The 23,499-nt window shown below is 38.8% G+C and overlaps 1 protein-coding gene across 1 annotated transcript in view; it reads left to right on the top strand.

Moving 5' to 3' along the window:
• Positions 1-23,499, top strand: part of HSPA12A (heat shock protein family A (Hsp70) member 12A) — a 52,822-nt gene that overhangs the window by 5,105 nt on the left and 24,218 nt on the right. The window contains exons 2-7 of the mRNA XM_005520772.3: positions 6,767-6,920; positions 8,696-8,781; positions 10,649-10,776; positions 17,000-17,186; positions 18,031-18,135; positions 19,987-20,103. Of these exons, the coding sequence (XP_005520829.2) occupies positions 6,905-6,920; positions 8,696-8,781; positions 10,649-10,776; positions 17,000-17,186; positions 18,031-18,135; positions 19,987-20,103 (639 nt within the window). The 5' untranslated portion in view covers positions 6,767-6,904. The remainder of the gene's footprint in view (positions 1-6,766; positions 6,921-8,695; positions 8,782-10,648; positions 10,777-16,999; positions 17,187-18,030; positions 18,136-19,986; positions 20,104-23,499) is intronic.

The following is a 23,499-nucleotide window of genomic DNA, read 5'->3' as shown; positions in this document are numbered from 1 at the left end:
ATACCTGAGCAGAGCACTCGCAGTAATCAGAACGGCAGGGCATGCCATTTACAAAAGCTTTCAGTCTTGTCACTATGGAAGTGCTGCATTCAAAAATCAACCTTTTGTAGGAGCTCTCTTGCTTACTCAGCTACGCTCCTGTTATGATTTTAGCCACAGGAACTCCTTTGAAGGTTGTGCCAGGGGCTTGTCACCGTGACAGTGTAAATTTGCAGTTGGTTTTCTGGTTGGTCTCTGTGGATGCGCTGTCGTGGCACTTGAACATAACCCTGATGGATGTTAGTATAAAAACCTCTGCAAGTGGACTTTGGTTGGTGACTGCATGATTTTGTGATCTACTCTACAAATAGTAATCAGGTAATTTCTTTTCTCATAAGGTATTTTTTCTTTAACCTTTCCTTTAAGCCTGGTAACTATGTGTTTTCAAGACCATCAAATAAAAAGAAAGAGAATCTGTTTTTTGATACAGCAATGAAACGTTACTCAGAAGCTAAATCAATAGCCATAGACTGGTTTCATAGATGACTTTGCTAATGACTTGTGACATGTGATACAAATTTTTGCAGTTTTGTCACAATTCTTTTATTTTTTCGTCTCTGAACAAAATTTGGTTTAATACCCTTGAAAAATATGAAGGGAATTATTATCTACAGCATCACTCACGCTGACTGCTATAAGTAATGGCTATTCTAGTTTGGCTTTTCTTTTTACCCTGCCCCCTGCTTATCCTTTTTTTTTTTTCCTGTGAATTGAAGAGAGTGGTTGGTTTTCTCTTGTCAAGACTCTATAAATGTGTGAATCATGTTCAGCCTTCCAGAAGATTGTCAAAATGAAGACAAACATATTCAAATTTTTTTCCCAATTCATGTTTTAAGAAAAAGGTGTCACTACTTTCACCCAGCTTCATGCTTTGCAAGATACAGTTAGAATCTAGAAATGCTTGAAAACTAAATCACCTTTTTGCCTTCTAAGTAAACAAATGCCCCCCCAAATTCTTATTCCTGTGTGCTGGATGCACAGTCTGAAAAGCTGAATAGTGATTCTAGTTCTTTAAGAAATATTCCTTTGACTATCTTGATTGAGAAAGGTAGGATTGCATTCTTTTCAGGATACAATTACATCTTGAGATGGTTCTTATATAGAAAGTTGTAGTAAAACAGGCTTATAACTGTAATATTTTTATTATCTTTTTTAAAAACAAAAAGTGGTGAACCAGTCCAGTTTGAGCTGGGAAATGGTATTTTTCTCAAAGAGAGTGATTAACATCACAAATGTTCTGTTTTATGAGTATGGTCCTGGGAATTAGAGCATAATCTTATTAGTACCATTTCTGACAACCTTGCAGTGAACCAAGTAGAGGAGGTAGATGAAGACAGACATGGTGATGAAGGAGAAGCAGCAGGAAGCCTTTTCCAGGAAGGTGTCTTTTCACAGGACCTAAGTTCTGTACATCTTGTGTTTGGTTTTCTGTTCCTTGCGTGTTCTGGATGCAACGAGGGAGAAGGTGAGAGGTACAGGAGGACAGTGCTTGCTCAGAGGCAAATAGTGCAAAGTGTGAAGGAAGCAATTTCAAAGAAGAGCTTATTGAAGGAAGAGAAGTTAGACACTGAAGGTGTCTATTACAGAAGTGCATTGGGGAATATTTGAGAAGATCACAGAGAATTGTCTTTTACCACTCTCAGTTGCCCAATCTGTTTTTAACCCACCTGTATCACAACATGTAGTCTGCCTTCTGCAACAGGTAAACCAGGATCAGAGTTGTCTCTCCTGGCAGTGGTGCATGGCTGTGGAAGAGCTGGAATGTGGGAAGAGAGGGATCACTGCAGGGCACTGCTGGTGAGTTCCCCTAACCCCAAGCTCTGGGGCAGGTTTTAAGGACGCTGGAAGCGCATCAGGGGATGGGGAAGGAAGTGGGAGGGAAAAGGGAGCTGAATGATAACAGAAGCTGGAAAACTCTCAGGTCATTCAGGGTGGAGCTGGATTTGAGACTTTATGGTATAGATGGTGAAAGGGTTTGAGTGGAAGGCAGCTTAAGGGCAGACTTAGCTGTGGGTGAGGACCTGCTGGGGCATTACAGACTCAGTGCAGGGAAGTGTGATTGCTCAGCTTTAGTCCATCTTACCAAGCATTAGTGAGGTCAGATCAAATGTAGGTAAAGCCTATGTCCTGTCAAATAGAGGAAAAGTGAACATAACCCATGTGGCATTTTCAGAAGGTTATTGCGAGTTCTTGCGTGTTGCTTTCATCTCAAATTAAGTTCACAGAAAATTGGTGGCATCTTTTGGAGTCCCTTTGCTGCTGAGGCTCAGGAAAATGCATATTGTCCACAGAGTGGATGATGGGATGAAACTGGGGTTGGTTTTTGATACTCTTAACAATAATGGTAAAATCTTAAAATTACCTGAGAAAGCATTCATAGTGTAGTAAAAATGTAATTCCTCTCGTCAAAGCATAATCATGATGGGAGACAATATAAAAGCAATAAATGGAAAAGGTCAAAGTTGTAATGACAAACATGTCTTATTTTTAGAATTCTATGGAAAGTATTGGGCAATTTATTTTTTTTTTTACTTAGGAAATCCTTGTGCTCTAATTGGTATCAGTGCAATGAATTCCAGTTCTTCAGGGGACCAGATATTATGAAAGGGTATCAGGAAACTTGGATTTGTATCAGAGATTAGCTATGGCTGTATTCATGGAAGAGAAGTGTATTGCAGTCTTCACCAAACCAGCTGGATGCCTACTGGCATTTTAAAACAAAGAGCTCTAATTCCATTGATGGTCATAACAGTGGTGCCTTTGGTTTCAGTAGAAACAGAAGGTTCTTACTTCTGGTATGAAATATGGGATCTTTTTATTATGCATAAGAATATTTTAATTGATTTTTTTTTCTATTTGCTTCTCTCCACCTCTTTTTTATTGTTCTGTAATTGTTTTAAAAGGCCATCTTTGTATTTACAGGAAAGTGCTCTAGGTTGTCACATTACATTTGGAAGCCCTGACATTTGTGCTTAATGCAGAGGAAAATCTCAGCAATAGGAAAAGCTGAATAAGGTTTTCTTCATCAGTGCAGCAGTTGCCAGCTAATAGCAATATGGTAAACCCTTCTTTTCTTGTGCAAACATCATTTGGAAGGTTTGCTTGTGTCAAAATTATTTTGATGCTCAAAAGGTTATAATCTTCTGAATGAAAAATAATGGGTTTATTCCATTATTTTTTTGCCTGTTGGCTTCTCTATACTCATGTTTGGTTCAGTACATCCTTCTTTTTTCCTAAACTTTAAATCCAGATATAGTACCTGAACTGGAAATAAAGAATTTGGCTAAGATTCTGGTATTACCAGCAACCTGGCTGAAAGCACAGCAGTGTATCTACACATAGCAGCAGTCACCTTTGCCACATGCTGGATGGCTGGAAATTCCAGATAAATGGCCATGAGATATGTGCAAGTGTTTGATTTGTGAAATGATCAGTGTGTTCATGGTGAATTCAGTTAAAATGGATTTATTGTAGCCACAAAGATCAGCTGCAATAGTGACATTTTTAGTAGGTCTGATGCATCCCAACTTCCCCAGTGCTCCTGGTCCATCAGCCCACAAATAGCTGAGTGCTCGGGTGATTTGGCATTTGGAACAGGGGATGTGAATTTCACAAATGCAAAAGAGTTATTGCAGCTTTCCTTTTGAGCCAGGGTGGTCCTGCAGCCATTCTCAGCTGGCAGTTTGGGAGAGCCTGGAATAGGCTGTGCTGGGAAGCACTGGTGTCTTTATTGTGAAAGCACTTACTAAAATACTGGAACTGGGATTTGAAATGGGGAATGGTATTGATCCTGTTGTTGATTCAGAAAATTGTGGGAAGAGTTCCTGTTGGATTTGTGGCTGCTGAGTCAGGATAGGAATATAAATTAACTTGTGTTGATTGGGATATAACATGCACACTGATGTCCAGGCATGTTCTTACAGAGGTGATATCATAGTGATGCTCCTTGGCTTATTCTTTGATTTGTGAATCAGCTGTAGGAGATGCAGTCACATGGGAGTGAGGTCTGAGAAGGTTTGGAAAGTGCAGCTTCTCTGATGAAACCTTCGCTTTAGTAGCCATCACTCTAAAATTGTGCAGAATGTGCCTGAAATGGTTTCTCATGGCAGACTTGGGGCTTGAATCCTTATTTCTTCTTTTTTTAAAGAAGGTATAGAACTGGTGACATGAAGTACATTTAGAAATGTCCCCCCTTCCCTGGAGTGACAGCATTTCTGGGCATTATGCTGCAAAGCCCCACGCCCTGATTCCCAGGTTCCTGTTACACTTGTCCTGATAAATTCTAACTGGAGACAAAGCCCACTTTAGCTTATCCATTGTTTGTGGCGCTTGGGTTGCAGAGAACTTTCTGTTAGGCAGAATCCACTGCTCTGGCATTTGCTTCACTGGGGAGATGAGCAAAGTTCCATAATATGTGAAGCAGAAAATTTTATGGATGCCTTATGTAGGTAAATTATATACAGATTAAATATTTAATAGAAAAGAGAAGATTTTGTGTGGCTGCTGATTTTTTTGAGTACCACCTTAGTGGCTTGTGACTGGGAGGTCCAGCACTCACCTTCTTTAAGCTGCTGGCTCAAAACTGATTTTTCTGGACTGTATTTGTCCATGTCTGGCTTTTTTAGTAGTTCCCCCAAGTTCATTTATCCGGTTCTGAATAGCAATGTGTGGCAGGGCCTCTCAAATACTCAGGACAGACTGATGGCCTTCAAGCTGCCATTAACTGATCTTTCTAATTAAATAATGACCTTGGTCCTGCTCTCCAGGTCTATCAGAAAATCAGATTCAACTGAACACACAATCAGTGAAATATCCACACTGCATCAGCAAAGTTTTTATAAATGTTCTGGACTGTGTTTAAGTCTCTGCATTCTTTGACACTTAAAGGTTAATCCTTCATTTCATTTTGTCAAAAATCTACAGTGTTGCTGGTCATTTACTGAAATCTGAAAGAGCTAAACAGATTAGGCATTGCAGGAGGCTACAGAAAATAAACTCTTGCATCTGTTCAGATGAAAAGCAGGAATAACTTATATTAAATCTGCTAAACCAGCAATTGGAGCTAATGTGATAATGGACATGATTGCATTATTAATACAATAGAATAATTAATTCTCTGATTAATAATCAGAGAATCTTCTGATCTCATAATTTCACCAGTTCTATAATTTAGTTTGGGAATCTGCAAATCAGGGCCTTTTGAACTGCTGAAAAAATCCCCAAAGTCTGAAAATGGGAGCCTTCTCTGTTTTCCCTTCAGCTTCTGATCCCCTTTAAAATGCACAAGGTGTTCTTTGCCAATTGCTTAGGTTAGGACTGAAGTCAGAAATCCTAATGTGTTCAAATTTAGTCTGTACACATTTTTTTAAATTACCCAGGCCATGTTCCAGATTAACATTAATATCAGAAATAAATATAAAAATTTTTATTCAAGAAGTTTGCACCGTATTTAGAAAAAAAAAGATTATTTTAAATACCGGTTTGATGACTTATTTTGTTTGGATTTTAAATCAGATTCCTCCATTGTATTTGGTGTGTAAATTGGCAATAATTTAAGTGTTTATTTAATGCATACTGTTTAGGTGTTTTTTTGTCATAGCAGGTAGTTTGACAGAGATAAAGATCCTTAGTAAACATGGAGATAAAGCTGGAACTTGACCTATGTAGAACATTACTTATGTTTTTTTGTTGCAGAAGCCATAATAAGTCATTCTGCTTTCAAGAACTGTTCCAAATACCCTGATCCTATCCAGGACAGTCTAGGCATAATTTTTCAGCTTCATGATTGCAAATCAGGTTCCTTGTAACTCTTTTCCTTTTCTCTGGTTTGGAACAGCTGCTTTTGTTTCTGTCAGATGAACCAATCACCGTGCTTTAGAGATAAGGGATTTTTAAATGTCCTGGAATATCCATGCATTTACTGCTCTTCAGAACACAGCTGTAAAAATTGTTACACATGCACATTTTTTTCACAAAGGAAACACTAACTCAACAAAATATGAAAGTTCCCACTTGGACAAATATATTTTAACACCTTGCAGTTCAGATGGGGTAGACAGTACAATGTTACAAATATCCTAATTTCATTTGCTTTTAACAGTGATTTCACTATCTGTTGAGAAATTTTGACATTAGATCCAGGATGTAGAATTTTATTTAGCTGGGTGTTTGCAGTGCAGGATGCCATGGGTTTGGAAGGGTCTTTTTTATTAATTAACTTGAATCAGTTCTTGGTTGGACACCACCCAAGTGAGTGGTTCCATTGGATGGATGTGAATATTGCTCTGAGTATTTATTTGCTGCTCTCTGAGATACCAAAATGTGTATCCTGTCACACAGAATTTTCTGAGTTGCATACTGAGATATAAATAACTTTTCAAGGCTGATAGCTGAAGACAGGTTGGAAAATGCATCTTAGAAACACCGAATGGTTTTGGGGGTTGGAAAGGTCCTTAAAGATCATCTTATTTCAACCCCCTGCCATGGGCAGGGACACCTTCACTAGACCAGGTTGTTCCAAGCCCCCTCCAACCTGGCTTTGAGCACTTGCAGGGATGGGGCAGCCACAGCTTCTCTGGACAACCTCTGCCAGTGCATTTCCACCATCACAGCAAAGAATTTCATCCTGATGTCTGATGGAAATTTACCCTTTTTCATTTTAAAGCCCTTACCCTTTGTGCTGTCGTGACATGCCCTTGTAAAATATCCCTCTGTGACTCTTTTGTAGGCCCCCTTTAGGTACTGGAAGGTGCTCTAAGCTCTCCCTGGAGCCTTCTCTCCCAGCCTGTCTCCACACCAGGGGTGCTCCAGCCCTCTGATCTTCTCTGTGGCCTCCTCTGGACCTGCTCCAGCACATCTCTGAAACATGAGTGCCGAAACAGGTAACCAAAAGAATTAGTGGCAAAGTGAAACACTAAAAATACATGGTTTGGTGTCTGCATTTTGTGCTTCAAATCAACATCCTAAGTGTGTGTAAAGTGCCTGTTTCCAAAGGTGCTGAGTTTGTGTTGCAATGTCCTGGTCTGCTCAGGAAGTACTGGTTCTGATCCAGCCAGGAATGATAGCAGGGATGCAAGGAATATATTTTGTTAGTAATTTTCTTTTTTTTTTCTGTATTGAAATACTTTTCTTCAATTCTGAAATAAATAGCATGTTGCTGGTGCAAAAATTAAGAGGCAAAAATTGCACAAAGGAGGCTGATAGCAGCATCTGTCTGTTCCAAAGATATCTTAATGAACTGAGCAGATTTTGTGCTTGTCGCATTTGGCCTGTGACTTTTTGTACTTCACCGCAAGAGGAGTAATTTAATATATTCCTGGAGAATTTGTGTAGGAAATGCAAATACTGTGCTTCTGCAAATGCTTCTGAAAATCAGGCTGAACATACTTGTTATAACTTCAAGAAATAAATTCAGTTACAAGAGCAATATTAAGATTTGGAGGAAGACTTTTTTTTCCCTATGGGCAAATTATTTCTTACTCGCCCACTGCAGGGTTTTTTAATCTTCCCTGGGAAAAAAACCCCACATATTTGATTACAGCTCTTCCCTATGTAATTCTAAGGTCTTGGAGAGCAGCTCCAGTGTCACCTCAGAGTGATTCTCTGAATTGTCATGTGTAGGAATTACATGCTATGACTAAATGTGTGACGCATCCAAGTGAGTGATAAAATTACATTGAAATATATTATTTATTATTTAGTTATTAATGTTCAGAGGCCTCTTGCATCTTTCTGCTTTACATCTAATTGTAGCTTGTATTCTGTGGAAGAGAACATAGTAAGCATGCAGGGCTTAAATTTTGGAGCAGAGGGGTATGAGCATGGACGTGGTGTGTGGTACCTTTTCTCCATTCTATTTTGATAAACTATTGCATTCTTTGTAAGAGTACAGATTATATAAATCCATCTAAGCCATCAGTGCTTAATTGTTTTAAGCCATTTCCTTTTCTGTCATCAATGGTGTAAATGAAAGAAAAAGAAAAATAGTGCATTACAGTATTTGTCACTCACTTGGTCTGTGCCTTTAAGTGAAGTTTTAGAATTTTATGCCGGGTAGAAATATTTCTTTGATGACTTGTTAATAATGCTTTCCTTTTTCCCAGCTGGATTCTGTCCTGCAGTAGTATTAACAGCTGCAAGATGTTCCAGTGAAGAGTGTAGTGAAGGATAAAAACAGACAGTATTGGGAAAGTTTCAGAATAAAGGCTCAGGATGGACAAATTGCAACTTTCCCTGTTTTCTCCAATTGCTCCCAACTCCTCTTTTTCTTGTAAATGGGTCTGTCTTTTTGGTTCTCACATCTTGTGTTTAGTTTCTGCATTCATACGTTTAAATCCTAGGCAGTGTGTAGTGCTCAAGCTCCTCGTACCATCTATGATTTTTGAATATATTTAGGAAGACTTTTAAGATTGTACATGGCAATGTAATAGAAGAATGGTAATAGTCATGAAGGTCAGACAAACATTTTAAAACCAAAACAGCAGTTGTGTCTTAGCATGTTTTAAAGGCAAAACATGTGTTTTAGATAGCAGCTGTGGAATTTGCTTTGCGTTTAGCAGATTCTTTACAGCTGGAAAACAGTTTAGCAGTATGCAAAGTAACTGTTGTATCTACTCATTCTGCTTGCTGACACTGATGGGTGTTTGTTTCCTTTTAGATGCAGTTTCCACATCTGCTTACTCATCACCAGCCAAAAGTTTGGGAGACCCTGGAATAACTCCATTGTCTCCATCACACATTGTGGTAAGAAATTCACTCTTAACATACACTGCATGCTTACATTACCTTCTCCTGCCTGTTTGGTGGGGCATAATTTCTTTAGAGTTGTCATTTCCTCTATACTGATTCCCTTTATGCTATCCATGGTATTAAGTGAGATTTTTGTCACGCTGGAGTTGTTGACAGAGCTCTGATTCCTTTCATTGGGCTCCTGTTTTTGCTGTTTTTCATTTGCTAAACTCGTAGACTACATATTTTTATATCAAACCACAGGGGCTTCTTGATGCTTAGGGTTCCCAAGGTCTGCCCTGTCTTTACAACTGATTTGTTTAGGCAGTCCCTGAAAAGTCTTCTTCTTTTCAGAAAAAAAGAATATATAGGGTACTCAACAGTAAAACCCAGATTCTCAGAGAAAAGAATCTGCTCCGAGAGAGGTAGAAGCTCAAAATAGAGCTAATTTGTTTTATTTCTTAAGGAAAATAAATTCTGAAAGCTTTTAGAGCTAAGAGCATGTCCCATAGGTAGTGTGTTTTAATCTCTTGTACATCATGTTGATTTTGTTGGTAAACTCCTATTAAAACTAACTTCCACCTGTTCTTAAGATCACCTGTATAATTTGTAGCACAGTACATGCAGTGTATTTCATGTTATTGCAAGGGATTGTGTTCAGAACACGTTTTTATCCTTGTCAGCCTCCTGCTTTAGCTTTCTGATGCGAGTTCAGAATTGTGCAAAAACCTATCTTCAGGATTTCCAGTGCTCTCTCTCATAGTTTTTTGCTCTTATTCCCTTTTTTCTCTACTCTTGAAATTCCTCTTTTACTTCCATCGTACTGATGAATTACGTCATATTTCACTTAGATTTGCTCCTTAAACTCTTCGAGGAAGACATTGTGCAAGTTGAAAAACTTTATTAGGAGAATCCAAACAAGTCTTTTATGGTTGGAGGCAAAAACTTACTGCTCTTGTTTCTCCATTTCAAGTAGGAGGTATATGGAGTGATCTTGGAAAATGTAGGGATGATACAATAGAAATGTGCAGGAGGTGGGAGGTGTGGAATTAACAGAGATCTGTGAGGAGTATGGTGGAACACTGTCCATAGAGTGAGACCATGTGGCAGCTCCTTTGTGAAGGATAGCAACAGTTGCTTCAAACTGTTTCTGGGAGTGCAGGCTGGGCAGCCCTGGTGGATTTAGGGCAGCAAGTCTGGTGAAGGGTCTGGAGCATATTGCCCTTGACTGTGCTTTTCAGGGATTGCAGGATTACAGGTAAAGGCAGGGAGAAGGATTCAAATTCATCATAAGCAGCTGAACAACTTCCCACATTCTAGCACAGACAGGAGGAGTGCAGCATGTAGTGCTGGATAAATAGTTGTCATATAAATTCTTCTTTATAAGATGGGATATCAGCCTTATTGGTGTATTTTAGGCGGGTTTGTCTCTGTTATTTTTGAATGGTAATAGAAATACTACATTTCATGTTCATACTTTTGATATTGTTAACTCCTAAAACCACCAAGTAAGTCCCAAATACATCACATTGATGGACATACTCTAGTTGATCAGTTCAAGAAAAAAACCAACACAAACCAGCCCCAAACCCTTAAGTTTTAATAATACAGGATAAGAAGTATTCCAAAAATGAATATGAAGGAAGCTTTGATTAGAAAAAGATATATGAAAGTCTCTAGCATATATGTTGAGTCATGTATTGAATTTCCAGTTCCATTGGAATGTGCAGCTTTCTGGTGTCAGCTTTGGTCACAGAGGCAAATTTAGGCAAGTCCTCATTTTCACTGAGGAGATATGCAGGTGTTGCAGAGCAGGACTTCTGACAGGTTACAATGATTCTGGTCAGTGACTTGGTGTCTATTTGCTTCTGCTGTTTAACAGAAGGACTCTGATGCAGACGATGCTGTAGAACAGTTATTTCTTGTTGTTGTGGCTATTGATTTTGGCACAACATCCAGTGGCTACGCCTACAGCTTCACCAAGGAGCCAGAATGTATTCATGTAATGAGGTAAGGGCTGCAATGCAGCATTTAGTTTGTGACTGTGATAACATGGGTTGCCTGCAGTAGCCATAGATATTTTCTACAGGAGCCAGAAGTGTCTGGAATTGCCTGGCATTATCACAGTGTGCAGATTCCTCATGGTTATGACTTTTTGTTACATCTGACTATATTCTGATTTGCTTTAGTAGTCAATGGGAGCACATCCCCTCTCTTATTTTGCTGAGTTTAGATGATGACAGAGTAAAAGGAGGAATCTGAGTATTCAGAATTGTTCAGGGAGCAGAGTTAATAATTAAATCAGGATGCCCTTATCTCAGAGACTGATTTTCTAAGGGTCACGGTATCCCCTGGAATCACACTGTGTATAGTTGGGTGTACAGCACCTGCTTACTTGTGCTTGGAGTTTGTTTGCCTGATTTAATTTTTGTAGCATTAAATCTGAATCAAGTCTATGATAATGATCCATTGATATTGGGAAATAAGCAATCAAAAGGCATGAATGTGAAAATGAAGGTTTGATGTGAAATCTGTCTGTACATATGTATGTAAAGGACTGGCTTTAGGTGCTGTAATGTAGGGAGTTTCTTTTTATTTTTTTTATTTCTTGATTAAATCAGCACAATATAAGTCTATGCAGTCACAAATGCAAAAACTGTTATGGCAGCTACCTGAAAGGTTTTCCCTGCAAACCATTGTTAAATATTTTATATCATTTTTTTAAAAGTTATAAATAACTTAAAAGATATACAATTCTTATTAAAATTTATTTTAAATGACTATATTGTAACAAGAGAAAGAAATAGATAATTTTAGACATAAAGTATATATGAAAAGCTCAGCCACAAAGATTCTTCTAAACAATGCTGCTGTTACAGAAGTAGGTACTGTGCTGTAATGCTGAGAACAAAAGGTCAAAAAGGCTAATTTGCTGCAGTCCAGTGTGATATACTGCATTTTTCTAAGCAAAGGTGGAAGTTGAATGCAGCTCCCTAAATCTCAGCAGACACTATTGATTGTGCAGTCAGTCTGCATAGTTGGTTTGTGCATGGCTGCAAAGTACTTCAAAGATGTACTGCAGCTGAGGGATTTGAAATACTGTCTAAAGGGAGGTAAATTTAGGAATGGTGTTCTGCCATCCAGTTGCACAGATATCATCTACCATTTGTAGGATGGACAAGTAATGCTTTGCAAGTATTTTCTGCATTTCAGCCATCTCTTGTTCTCTGAGTAGCACAGGAAGGTGAATCAGGCTGGAAATCAAAGGACACGCCTTGTGTTGCTGTCCCAGACAGCTCTCAGGGTGGGCAAATTGGAACCCATGTTTATCAATTCCTAGTCTCTTTTGGCAGCAAGTAATTAAAGTTCTTAAAGAAGTTGGATGGAAAAAGGGAAAACATCATCTGAGCAAGCCTAAATTGTGTTTAGAACAACTCCATGTTGTTCCTATAAACTCTGCAGATATTTTAGATGTGTGAAATCACTGCTGTTTCTGTGGAAGTCCTTGAAGTTCCTTGGACTTGAGTTTTACCTTAGGACCTGCTTTTGCTGTTGGATTCACATTACAGATCAGACTCTCCTCACCAGGATTCCTGCTGTCACTCACTGGGACACTGAAATGCAGGTGCTGAGAGTATATTCCAAATCTTAATTAACATTTTGCTACTTGTGGCTCAAAACACGACATTTTCTTCCTTGTACAATAATGACAGCATGTGATTTCAGACTTCTGTAGTTATGATATGAGATATTGATGTTGAAAGAAATTAAATAAATTACTTCATGTGTTTCCAACTAGAGGGGGGGAACTTTATTTTTTTGGGGGGGGTGGTGTTGCATGCATATTTCCAGCAGGTATTTCAAGCAGTGCAAAGTATTTTAATACCAAGAATGATTAAATTTTTTTTTTAAATAGATATTTCTGTCTGGGAAGGATTTTGGCATGATATAGTTAAAACAGACTTATCAAATGATATATGTAATATTTTTATATATATTTATATATTAATACTCATGAAATAATGAAATTCAGTTTAAAGAATGGTGTGTTTATTGAGAAAAGTCTTCAGTAGTTCAGAAGGTACTAAGGGGCTCAAACTCTGTATATAGTGAGGCTTACATATAGGATAACTTACAAATATTTCAGCAGAGTAAATGTAACTTCCCTCTGGCACTTAAGAATGTTGACATTAAAATAAAGCGTAGCAGTTATGCATGGTCCTCTGCTTCTTAACATTTTTTTCCACCTTCCCTCCTTAGTGTTGATCCTTTCCAGATACTTAGATTTCTGACTGCCTTTTAATAAAGCTGCTTTTCTCTAAAAGGGTAAGATGGGTTTATTTAGGAGGTCCTACTTTGGAGAAGAGAAAACACACAGGGCTTCAGCACCAGGTTTGAGTGTAGTGCCAGCAGTGCCATGATACTTTTTAGGAGGCAAATAAAGTCATGTTTTTGACTGTGTGTGTTTATTTGCTGTGATGCCCAATGCTTAAAAAAAAAAAAAAAAGAGTTCATAAGCACTGACTGAACAAAGTTCTTCAAGCATACATTTATCTTTAAATGTATGAGTGGCCTCACTCATCTCAGCATGTTTGGAGTTGGGTGTGGGTTTGTAAATGTTCAGTGAATGACTTCACTTTGATTGCAAAACACTGGTTACTGTTTTATCAATTTTAGGTAGTACTGACAGCTCCTGAGGGTTGCCCCCAGCTTCTGTTACAGGTAGCTGTGGTTCAGATTCTTTTGGCAGAGTGAATGTGTTACAGTGAATGCTGTTTGCAGCATAACTTGAGACTGGAGGAAAAGCATCAGAACTGCCTGGCCATGAGCTCAGCCCTTCAGTGAGCAGGGCAGTGCCAAAGCCACACGGAAAATTTGCTGCTGTAGTAGTTAATAGCATCTCATTTGGAGGGAGTACATGAAATATTACACTGCTCTGAAAAAATCCTCTTGACTTATATGCACTTACATGAAGTTACAGATGTTTTGGCTACTGGCTAGATAACATCCAGCTGAATGGGAGTATTTCACAAATGGAGAAGAATAAATGAAAAAAATGCTTGTGGCTATGAAACAAATTGCAGTCTGGCTTTGGAAGGAGGGAGAATGTGATCTCCTTTCAGTGCAACTTCAGGTTTTTCCCCTATCCCTGTTTGACTGTAATTATTGGGAGACACACACTTGCCGTTTTTCTGCATACACGCTGCTGTGGCATTCAGCTGCATTTTGATGACTCCAGTGTTTCATTTCCTTGATTGTGGTGCTGCAGCTCTGGATCAAATTCTCATCACTCTGCAGAAGTCACTCCTTGGTCTGACTTAGCCAGATTGAAGTGTGAGTAAGGGCATTTCTCTAACCTTCGTATAACCTCGTGCTTCTTTCCTCACTGACTCTTGTATCTCTATTTTCACTTCTAGTATAGAGTTAGGTGCTCTGTGGCTATAAACAAGTCAATGTTGTTTATATTTCTGTTCAGATGCTCCACTTTAGCCTACGAACTCATATGTTTGCATTTGAAAGAAATCTACCTTGGTTCTGTTTGAATAGTTTTTTTAACTGTGGTTCTGCACTGCAGAAATATTCCCCAAGCATTCAGAGCAATTCTGGCTTGTACAGGTTTATGCTTTTGATAGGCATTTCCTTTTTCTTTTCCCTAATTATTGCCATTATTTTGCCTGTATTGATACCATGAAAGGAAACTGCAAATGAAAGTTTCCTTTAGCCCTAGTCCTGCTGACTGAAATCCACCCCTAACTGGAGTGAGGCAAGGGCTGCACCTGGCAAGAGTGCTACAGCCAAAAGTTACCATTCCCATGCTTTTGCATCTGCTTCTCTCTAGAAAAACATCACAAAGGGGTATTTTTAAATCTCTGATTGCAAATGGTAGAGTTATGCTTCCCCTTCTCTTTCCTTACTGTCCTTTGTGAGACTGAACAGTAATACAAGCCGAGGGCTTTACAATGTGCTGAGCAATTACTGTGTGCACTTTCCATCAGAAACTCATCAGGAAGCGAACATCCAATTCTCCAGGTGGCTTTGAAAATTTCATCCCGCAGCACTAAACATAAATTTGTCATGATTTAAACTGCACCTTAAGCGTGCTTATTCCGGAAAGAGAAAATGTGCCTGGCCGTAATGAAAAACAAAGCAGCATTGTTATTAGCCACAGCCTATTTATGGCATTTCCCACCAGTGACTCAGAATGAATCATTAATGATTCCAAGCAAACACGGTATCAGTCTGTCTCCTCTCTGCTTGCAGCGGGTGTGTGGGATTTAACAATCTGGTGGAATAGCAGTGTTTTCTGTTCATGAGCTGTGAGATCCCGGCTTCTTCACATTGGAACCATATGTTTGCTGTAACACCTACTCAAAGATTTTGGAGTTGACCAAGTGCATTTCTAGCAGCAGGTTAGAAGAAATGACCTGGAGCAGAGCCCTTGCCAGCTGATCATAGCTCAGGGGCTGAGCAGCAGAGCCAGGCAGACTTAGGAAAGTTTTTTCAAGTGGATGAATGTGGAAATCATTCCACTCTTCATCACGCTGTTTCTGCTTTCAGAGCAGTGGAATTGTCCTCTGCACTGAAGCAAGCTCAGATATGTTACTCGCTGCTGCTTTTGCAAAAAAAGATTTTGCTCTGTGTGATCCAGTGGAATGGTCTGAAGGGGTCCCAGCACTTCACAAGATGCCATTCCTTGTTGCTTTGCCAAGTACCAAACCCTTAGATTGCAGTTTTCTGTGTCAGTTTTCTGCCTTGGTCTGGAGGTCAATTAATTTTCAATGGATTCAACTGTTTCTGAGAGTTAAATGGAAATTATTTTTTCTGCATACTCTTCCTGTGTCACATAAACAGCTACCACAGAGCAAGGCAGATTTTTTATGCTTCAGAACGAGGGCTTTGGCAGGAGTATGTTCTGAAAGTGCGTTTTGCTATCTTTAGAAAAAGCAATCGACGTGTAGTTTAATAATGAATGCAGTTGCCTGTGTGATCTTAACTTGGCTCCTGTTTGAGCTGTGTTATGATTATGTCTGAGAGCATAAACAGATTTTCCACTGATGCCTTTTTAAGAAAATGTTTTCTGGTAAATGTTTGTTTCTCATACAGAAAGTACTTGTATATGGTGGGGGGAGGAACAGTAATGTGAATTTCTTCCATTCTGCCTTTTTTTGTGATGGAGAAATGAGGAGACGGGAATGCTCACAGCTGTTTCTACAACTTTCTACTGTCTGACCTTTTTGTCCTGCCATGCCCCCCTTCAGTTCCTGCTGCTGGGTGTTCCCATATTCAGTGTTCTTATTTATTTCCTTATTTATTTCCTTATCCATTCTGTGAAAGCAGTTTTGGGTTACTTTCCCCTTAATACTTTAATGGGTATCCCTGAAAGATACCTTCACAGTCTTCATGAGATAGGATAGTTTCATTCAGCAGTAGTCACAGAAATACTTTGCTGCCTTTAAGATCCTTGGAGGTCAGGGAAGTCTGCTTCATTTTTGATAGTTTAAAACTTGTACAGCATTTTGGGAATTTGAAACTTAAAATCCATCAACTTCACATGAGTAGAAAGTGCAGTGCAGAGAGCTGAGCATCTGCAGGCATGGGTGCCTGAGTTTCAGGTGTCTAGGAAATGAAGCACATGATCAAATGTTGGTTGAACTGGCTTGTCTTGTTTCACAGAATATTCTGGGGCAGAAATGGAGTTTAACCAACCTTCCCATGGTGATGTTAGATGACTTAAGCAGGTCCATAATTCAAAATGGGAAAAAAATCCCTTGGAAGTAACCATTCATGAAGTCTGAATCACAATTGGAAAGGCCATATTTGGGTTTTTATTAGTAGTGTTTTTGGATAATTACTGATTTAATTTCTTTTCTCTACAATATTTATTACATGCGTTGGCTTAGGTAGAAATTTTAAGTACAAAACTGTTTCCTTAATTGTGTATGGCTTACTTCAGGGAACCTGTGTTCTTGTCTGAGTGTGATATATCCTTAAGAATTATACACTAACCACAAAAATGTGTTGAATTACCTGAAATGAAAATTGCACTCCTTTTTCTTAGGTGGGAATAAAACCACATGATTTTGCTATTATAAGGTTTGAAATTACTATCTTTGGAGGGAAAAACAATATGTGCAATTTGCCACCAGAGTGTTTTTTCTCATGATACACTTGTTTTTTCCTGCTGCTCTAACCTTGAGCATCACTTACTGGAGCTGTTTCACTTTTTGGCCAGACGATGGGAAGGTGGAGATCCGGGTGTTTCCAATCAGAAGACCCCAACCACTATTCTCCTAACACCAGAGAGAAAGTTCCATAGCTTTGGCTATGCAGCAAGAGACTTCTACCATGACTTGGATCCCACTGAATCAAAGCACTGGTTGTATTTTGAAAAGTTTAAGATGAAGCTGCATACCACTGGTGTAAGTAATATCCAACCTGTGTTTGCTACTCAAGTTGTTTTCCTCTGAACACTACTAAATTTTTGTCAACTAGAAGTGAAGAATCTCTACCTTTAGAGAGTAAAATGAGTAAATTAAACTCTTCAGTTACCATTATGATTCATATATTGTTTCTCACTGCATTTGGCAACTGTCATCCTTCCTTGTAGATCTTAAAAGTTCAGGATCTTCTTTGCTTAGAGCTTCATGTCTTGTCTGGGGAGACTGCGTGGGGTTGGTTTGTTCAATAAATGTGGTCAGCAGAAATGGGATACAAGAGCCAGGCTGAGCTCTAGAGCAGCCGAGCAAATTCACCCAGAATTCGTTCTCAGAGCTGCAAGGGCTAGTCAGGCTGTTAATTTGACATGATTCCTACTGATTGTGTTTTTGTCTTTAATCCATTCTAGAGCTTTGGGAATCAGCCAGTACTTTCTGTTTTGAGGTGTTTTCTGGTTTCATCTGTTGGTGGGAAACAAAAAATCTGTAATTTTAACTCTTAACTTGGATTCACTATCTTGCATGTTAAACTTTATTGCAGTTATTTGCAGATGCATCTATTGCGATTGTTTAATATTTAGTCCATATTTATTTCTCTGCCTGCAGTTCTCTGTAGGCATGGTAAGTGTTCAAAAACAAAGTTTAAAATAAGCAGCAAAGTGTCATGCTCCAGGAAATTCAAGTGATGAGTTAAATCCTCTTCAGAATGGTTTTGTCACTTTTTCCTAATCAGGTGAATAATGAGGAGTTCGCTGTCCTCAAGCAGTGGGAATTAATTTGATGTTTGCCTTTTTCTTTTAATAACTTCCAGTTATTTTCTTTCATGTAGAATCTTACCATGGAGACAGACCTGACAGCTGCAAATGGCAAAAAAGTCAAAGCACTTGAGATATTTGCTTACGCTCTGCAATTCTTCAAGGAACAGGCATTAAAGGTGGGGTAATGATTCCTTATAAAGATTTTCTGTATTTATAACTAGTATAAATATGAGCTTAATATTTTAGCCTTGCCAAGCTTTGACCTAAGTTGTATTTGATGTAAACAAAGCTAGGCAGGTATAGAAACTCTGGGCAGGCTCTGGACTCTGGAGAGCTCACAACAGCCTGAAGTAATTTCCCCTTGCACAGGTCGAGCTTGATTCACTAATAGCATCACTGTGATGCAGAGTTCTGAATAGCTTTTTACTGGCTTAGGTATTTTCTACTGCATTTTTAATAGGAAAAAAAGATGGATTTGACAAGAAAATTTAAAAGATTATTATATTCCATTTCTGATTTGAGATGTTGCAGTGCTCATTTCTTGCAGTGTTCTTGGGTCACAAGATAATTTTTCTTATTTTCCAATGGAATACATGTCCCCAGTAAACACATTTTGAGATTTTAAATCTTGTGTAAACAGTCAATTGTGAGTTAAGTAAACTCAAAAAAGTTAAGTGGCTTCCAACGTGCCACTACAATGTCCGTGTGAGCAGAGCAATTCCTGGGTCAGATCAGAGCATTCATCCAAGCAAGTGGTGCTTAAAATAGCCTTGTGGTTAAAAGGTAACCTACTTTTTTGAATGGGTTTAATTTATTTTCTCTGGGATCCCAGTCTGTTCCTTATGGCTGCAGTGAAACAATCCTGCCACTACAACTCAAATGCCTCATCTTGTCAAAGACATTTTTAACTATACTTTTTTGGGGTTGGTTGTGGAGTCACAGGCTTAGACCTGTGCACAGACTGGGGATACTTTTAGCAAATATGAATGTTGGATAAAATCCCATACATTTGCTGTGCTGCCTGCTCAGGGCTACATCCTTTTCCTGATGTTAATAACTAAATCCCTGGTATTTGTGAGTGAATCCTGGAACTAATTAGACAAGCCATGTAAGTGAGCTGTTACTTTGGACTGTACTGTGTCTGTCTGTGGTGCCCTGTGCAGTATAAAGGTGCTACTTTTCCAACATGGATTTTTGAACTGCAGCATAGCTAAACAAACACAACACCTTGGCTCAGCACATACAGAAACATTTTTTTTACATTCTAAAGGCCTGTTGTCCACCTTTCTGAACCTTTCTCTGTTTGGATGGAGATTTAGATAGGACATATGGTAATGACATTTTACTTGGAACCTTGCCCAAAACATGTCACTATATCACCTAATTTGCAAATGCAGTACAGACTTTCCTCTTTTTTAAGGGGAGAGAAAAAAAGGACAATAAAAGTACTAAACTAGTCTTGAATGTTTGCTTAAAGCAAAATTTTGAAGGACCAATCAGTCATTCTTTTTAAAGGGGTTAACTGTAACTTCCCCTTGTTAACTGCATTATAAAAATTTGATTTAAAGGTAGGTGATATATAAAGAAGTCATTGAAAAATCCAGATTGTAAAACATAGATGTTCATGAGTGATACCGCAGATATTTTTCTCTGTATTAATCAAGATGTAAGTGTGAATTCTTCAAGCAAACAGAAAACCCCACACCATGGCTGAGAATGTACATAAATATGCTGTAATACTCTGTAAATTGCTACTTTTGCAAAAGGCAACTTTTCTACTTTATTTTGAGCAGTAAACTTTTCTATAGCCCTCCTTGAGAAAGCTTCAACCTTAATCCCACCTTTTGGCACAGTAAAGCATTCTTGGCAGGTTGGAAGTAATTCTGATTTGTAGCATGGATGTAATGGGGGAAAAAAATTGAAGGTTACTGTTACCAGAGCCAACAGAAAAGAATGTTTTCCTGTAGACACCCATCATTTTGCATTCACCTCGATTTTCCTTTATTTGCTTTTGTTTTCTTTTTTAGGAGCTCAGTGACCAAGGAGGCTCAGACTTTGAAAACACTGAAGTAAGATGGGTCATTACAGTGCCTGCTATTTGGAAGCAGCCTGCAAAGCAGTTTATGAGACAAGCTGCCTACAAGGTAATATTACAGGCTGAATGTAGAAATACCCCTTTAAAACCCTAGTTTATAAGCTAAATGATAAAATGTATTTGGGGAAAATTAGTATAAATTGTATAAATGCAGTCTAGAAATGTTGAAAGAGGAGTTAACTCTATCAAGCAGTAAGCTGTATATGTATTCACCTCTTAAATAAATGCCTTTTTCTTACTATTTACTTTTATATATTGGTGTCCCTCACTGCAGACTCTGATATTTTAGTCATCTTGGACAATGTATTCCTGCTGAATTCAGTGCACATGGAACAGATGCAGTTTTGAGACCCTAGGGAAAGTTGAGTTTAAAATACTGGACACAGTTTTGTTTTGTTACTTTCTTTAGGTCATCACAGACTTACAAAGTTTTTTTTAAAAAAAAACGGAAAAAGGAGGGAAAGAAAAGAGCCTGCTTGGTGGGACTTTTTTTCCAGTTCCCATTTTCCCACAGTAGGAGTGAAAGGACTGTGTACCGGATAGTCTGGATATAAAATAAATTCAAATGTTATTTTCGCCAGTGAGAGGTTTATCTGCATTTAACTCTTTTGCCCCAGCTGCCCTTCAGATATGTGCACTTTCCATATGCATGTCCTTTATTTCTGATTCAGTTTGTGTCTCTAATACATGAGATGTACACATTCTTCTTTTCATCAGGATATTAATTTTTAGTTTTTTCTTTTTTTTTTTTAATTTTTGGTCAGAGACTTGCGTAACCCATTGGCAGCAGCTAAGCAATGCACAGTTTGTAAAGTATCTTCTAGTTCATGACTAATTTGCAGAGTGCTCCTGGGAAGCACCCAGATTTTTCTAACTCTGTTTCTAACTATCTCTAATGTTGAGCAACGTTTTTCTTAACAGTCTGTATTGTGGGATTGCTAATGCTAGTGCCAGAAGCAAAACACTCTTAAAGTTCTGATGGAAGGACACGGTTGTAGGTAAATCTGAAACACTAGAGACCCATTCATTATCTCTGTATATTGTTGTCTGCCTGCTGTCCGTGTGCATGTGTGCTCGTGAAGTGGGAGCTGTGTAAGGAGCAGGGCAGGGTTCAGGTAGATCTCTTGGCATTTCTCATTTGTGGCACAATGGAATGTTGTTAATTAGTGTCTGTGTCTGTGGTTGTGTCTGTGGTTGTGTACTTCTATGGGCAAGCTTGGCAAACAGCAAGGACTGACAAGGCTTTTAACTCAGGGTGTGTGATCCACTGCAGGAAAACTTGAGTTTAGGGAAATAATTCATGTTAACTTGACACATGGCTGATTTTTTTCAAAGCAGTGCAGAAAACAGAATTCTGAATTGCTATTCAGTCTTTCAGATTCCTATTGCTGGATCCAAATATTCTTCATGGCTGGATCAGAAGTTACAGCTCTTGTTAGCTATTGGAAGATGGAAGCATCTTGAGAATGAGGGGCATCATGTAGAGAAAAGTGTGAAAAGGCAGTGGTAGAAACCTTGTAACTGGAGACACACTGAAGTACAACCACCAGTCTGAACTGAGAGTTAACTTGCAGAAAATATTAATGAGCTGTGGAAATCTGCTGAGCAATCCATGTCAAATGAGGTAGCTGCAAGAGAACTAAAGTACTAAAACAGCTTCACTGTCACTGGTTCACAGTGTAAAGCCCAGCCTTTCTGGAATGGTTAAGTAGTTGTCTAGGCAAAGCTAATGGAATTAATGAAGTAAAGTAAGGAGTGTTGGAAATCTGCTTCTGTGCTCAACATCCATCAGCTTTTGACCAACCTATGATGTCAGTGCACCTCTGATGCCCCCTCATCTCTGCCTTGCCTTAAACAAAACATTGCTAACCTGGAACTCCTCATCTGCCCAAGGGCTCCTGCATTGTCCTGTTCCAGCTGCTGTGCTGCTTTCTCAGTGAATGAGTAATCTGAGCGTTCCCTTCAGCTCACAGTTCTTCCTCTCTCTTTCCATCCAGCCTGTCAAAATCCTGCTAATTCTGCCTGCATGACAGCTTTTCCTGTCTTTGCACACTGCTGAGCTTTCATCCAAGCTGTCAGTGATTTTGCATCTTGGTTACTGCAACATCATTTCCTTGGCTTCAGCAGCTGTAGTCTGGCCTGGTTTGTTTCTCTTCAGAATATTGCCACTGAAGTTTCGTAGCCTTGCATTTGACAGGGAATCAGCACCCATTTGAGTCCATCCATGTCATCTCAGACATAAGTTGCATGAACATCTGTATTGCTTACTTATTTTCCTCTCCTGAAACCCTTTTTTAAATGCTGGGGTTTTTCATGCCTACAAAAACTTGACTGTGATTAACCTGCTTACATAGAAAACTACTCCTCATTGCTTCTTGCTGTTACTCTGCCTGCCCTATCTGTATTCATCTTTGGTGCTTTTTGTATCCTTAACAATTTTTATAGCTGAGTTATTACCTCTTTGAAGCAGGTATTCATTTATTATCTCTGGGGCCTTCTGAGGGACTAAATCCAGGAGGTTGTAGAGAGTTGCATGTCTTTACAGATTATTTTGCTGAATCAAAATTACTTTATTCCTGAATAACAGCTCACAGATGCTTTTTCCTGTCGCTTATGCTTAATTCCCATGTGTCCAGAGATGGTTCTGAAGCTCTGGGATGCTTGCTGAGGTCTGGTCAGAACTGGAGAGAGATCTGTGGCTAGATCAGAGTGTCAGCTCTGTAGGACTCGCTTAGCTTTAAGTTTCCTTTCCCAAAACACATCTACTGAGATTTGTGTGCACTGCATCAGAGTTCACTACATCCTTAGTAATGACTTTTAGTGTTTATAGTCATATTTGCCATTCTCCCCACCAGTAAAATACAAGGCATCATAAATAGCATCAGCTTCTCTTGTTTCTATGTCCCAGTTTTTCTGCTCCACATTCTTTGGGCGCAGTAAGTGCGGAGCAGAATCTGCAGGCTGGAATTCCTTGGACATGCTAATAGGAATAAAATCTTAAAGAAGAGTTAAAGTGTGACAGGAATATATTAATGCAGAAGGTGTAAGATAAGTAAAACATGGCATAACAAATGCACTCAGGGCAGGGCAAAGGAGAGAGAGAAGGCTGGTGCATTTTTGTAAGGTTGCCCAAAATAGTCTCTGGGCTTGCAAACTTCAGTCAGTTGGTCTAGTCTGAGATACTGAGGGTTCTTTTCTTTATAATATGAACTCTTGAGTTTTGAAACTGAGTTCTACAGCTCTGAAGTAGATTTATTTTTCAATTACAAATTGCAAATAAAATCATTTGCATGGTAAGCTCATATAAACAAAAAGAGAGGCAGTCTAGGTTATAGGACTAAAGCATGTGAGCCTCAAATTCCAGGGGCTTTATTTAATCAGCTCCTATTCTGAACATTTATTATTGTTTTCACATCAGTTTGGTCATGGAATGTGCACAGTGAGA

Source organism: Pseudopodoces humilis, chromosome 9 (genome assembly GCF_049639895.1).
Source record: "Pseudopodoces humilis isolate 2021_Gansu_Grassland_sample_001 chromosome 9, ASM4963989v1, whole genome shotgun sequence".
Taxonomy (NCBI): Eukaryota; Metazoa; Chordata; class Aves; order Passeriformes; family Paridae; genus Pseudopodoces; species Pseudopodoces humilis.
The sequence above is the reverse complement of the archived record's forward strand: the minus strand, read 5'-3'. Positions and strand labels throughout refer to the sequence as shown.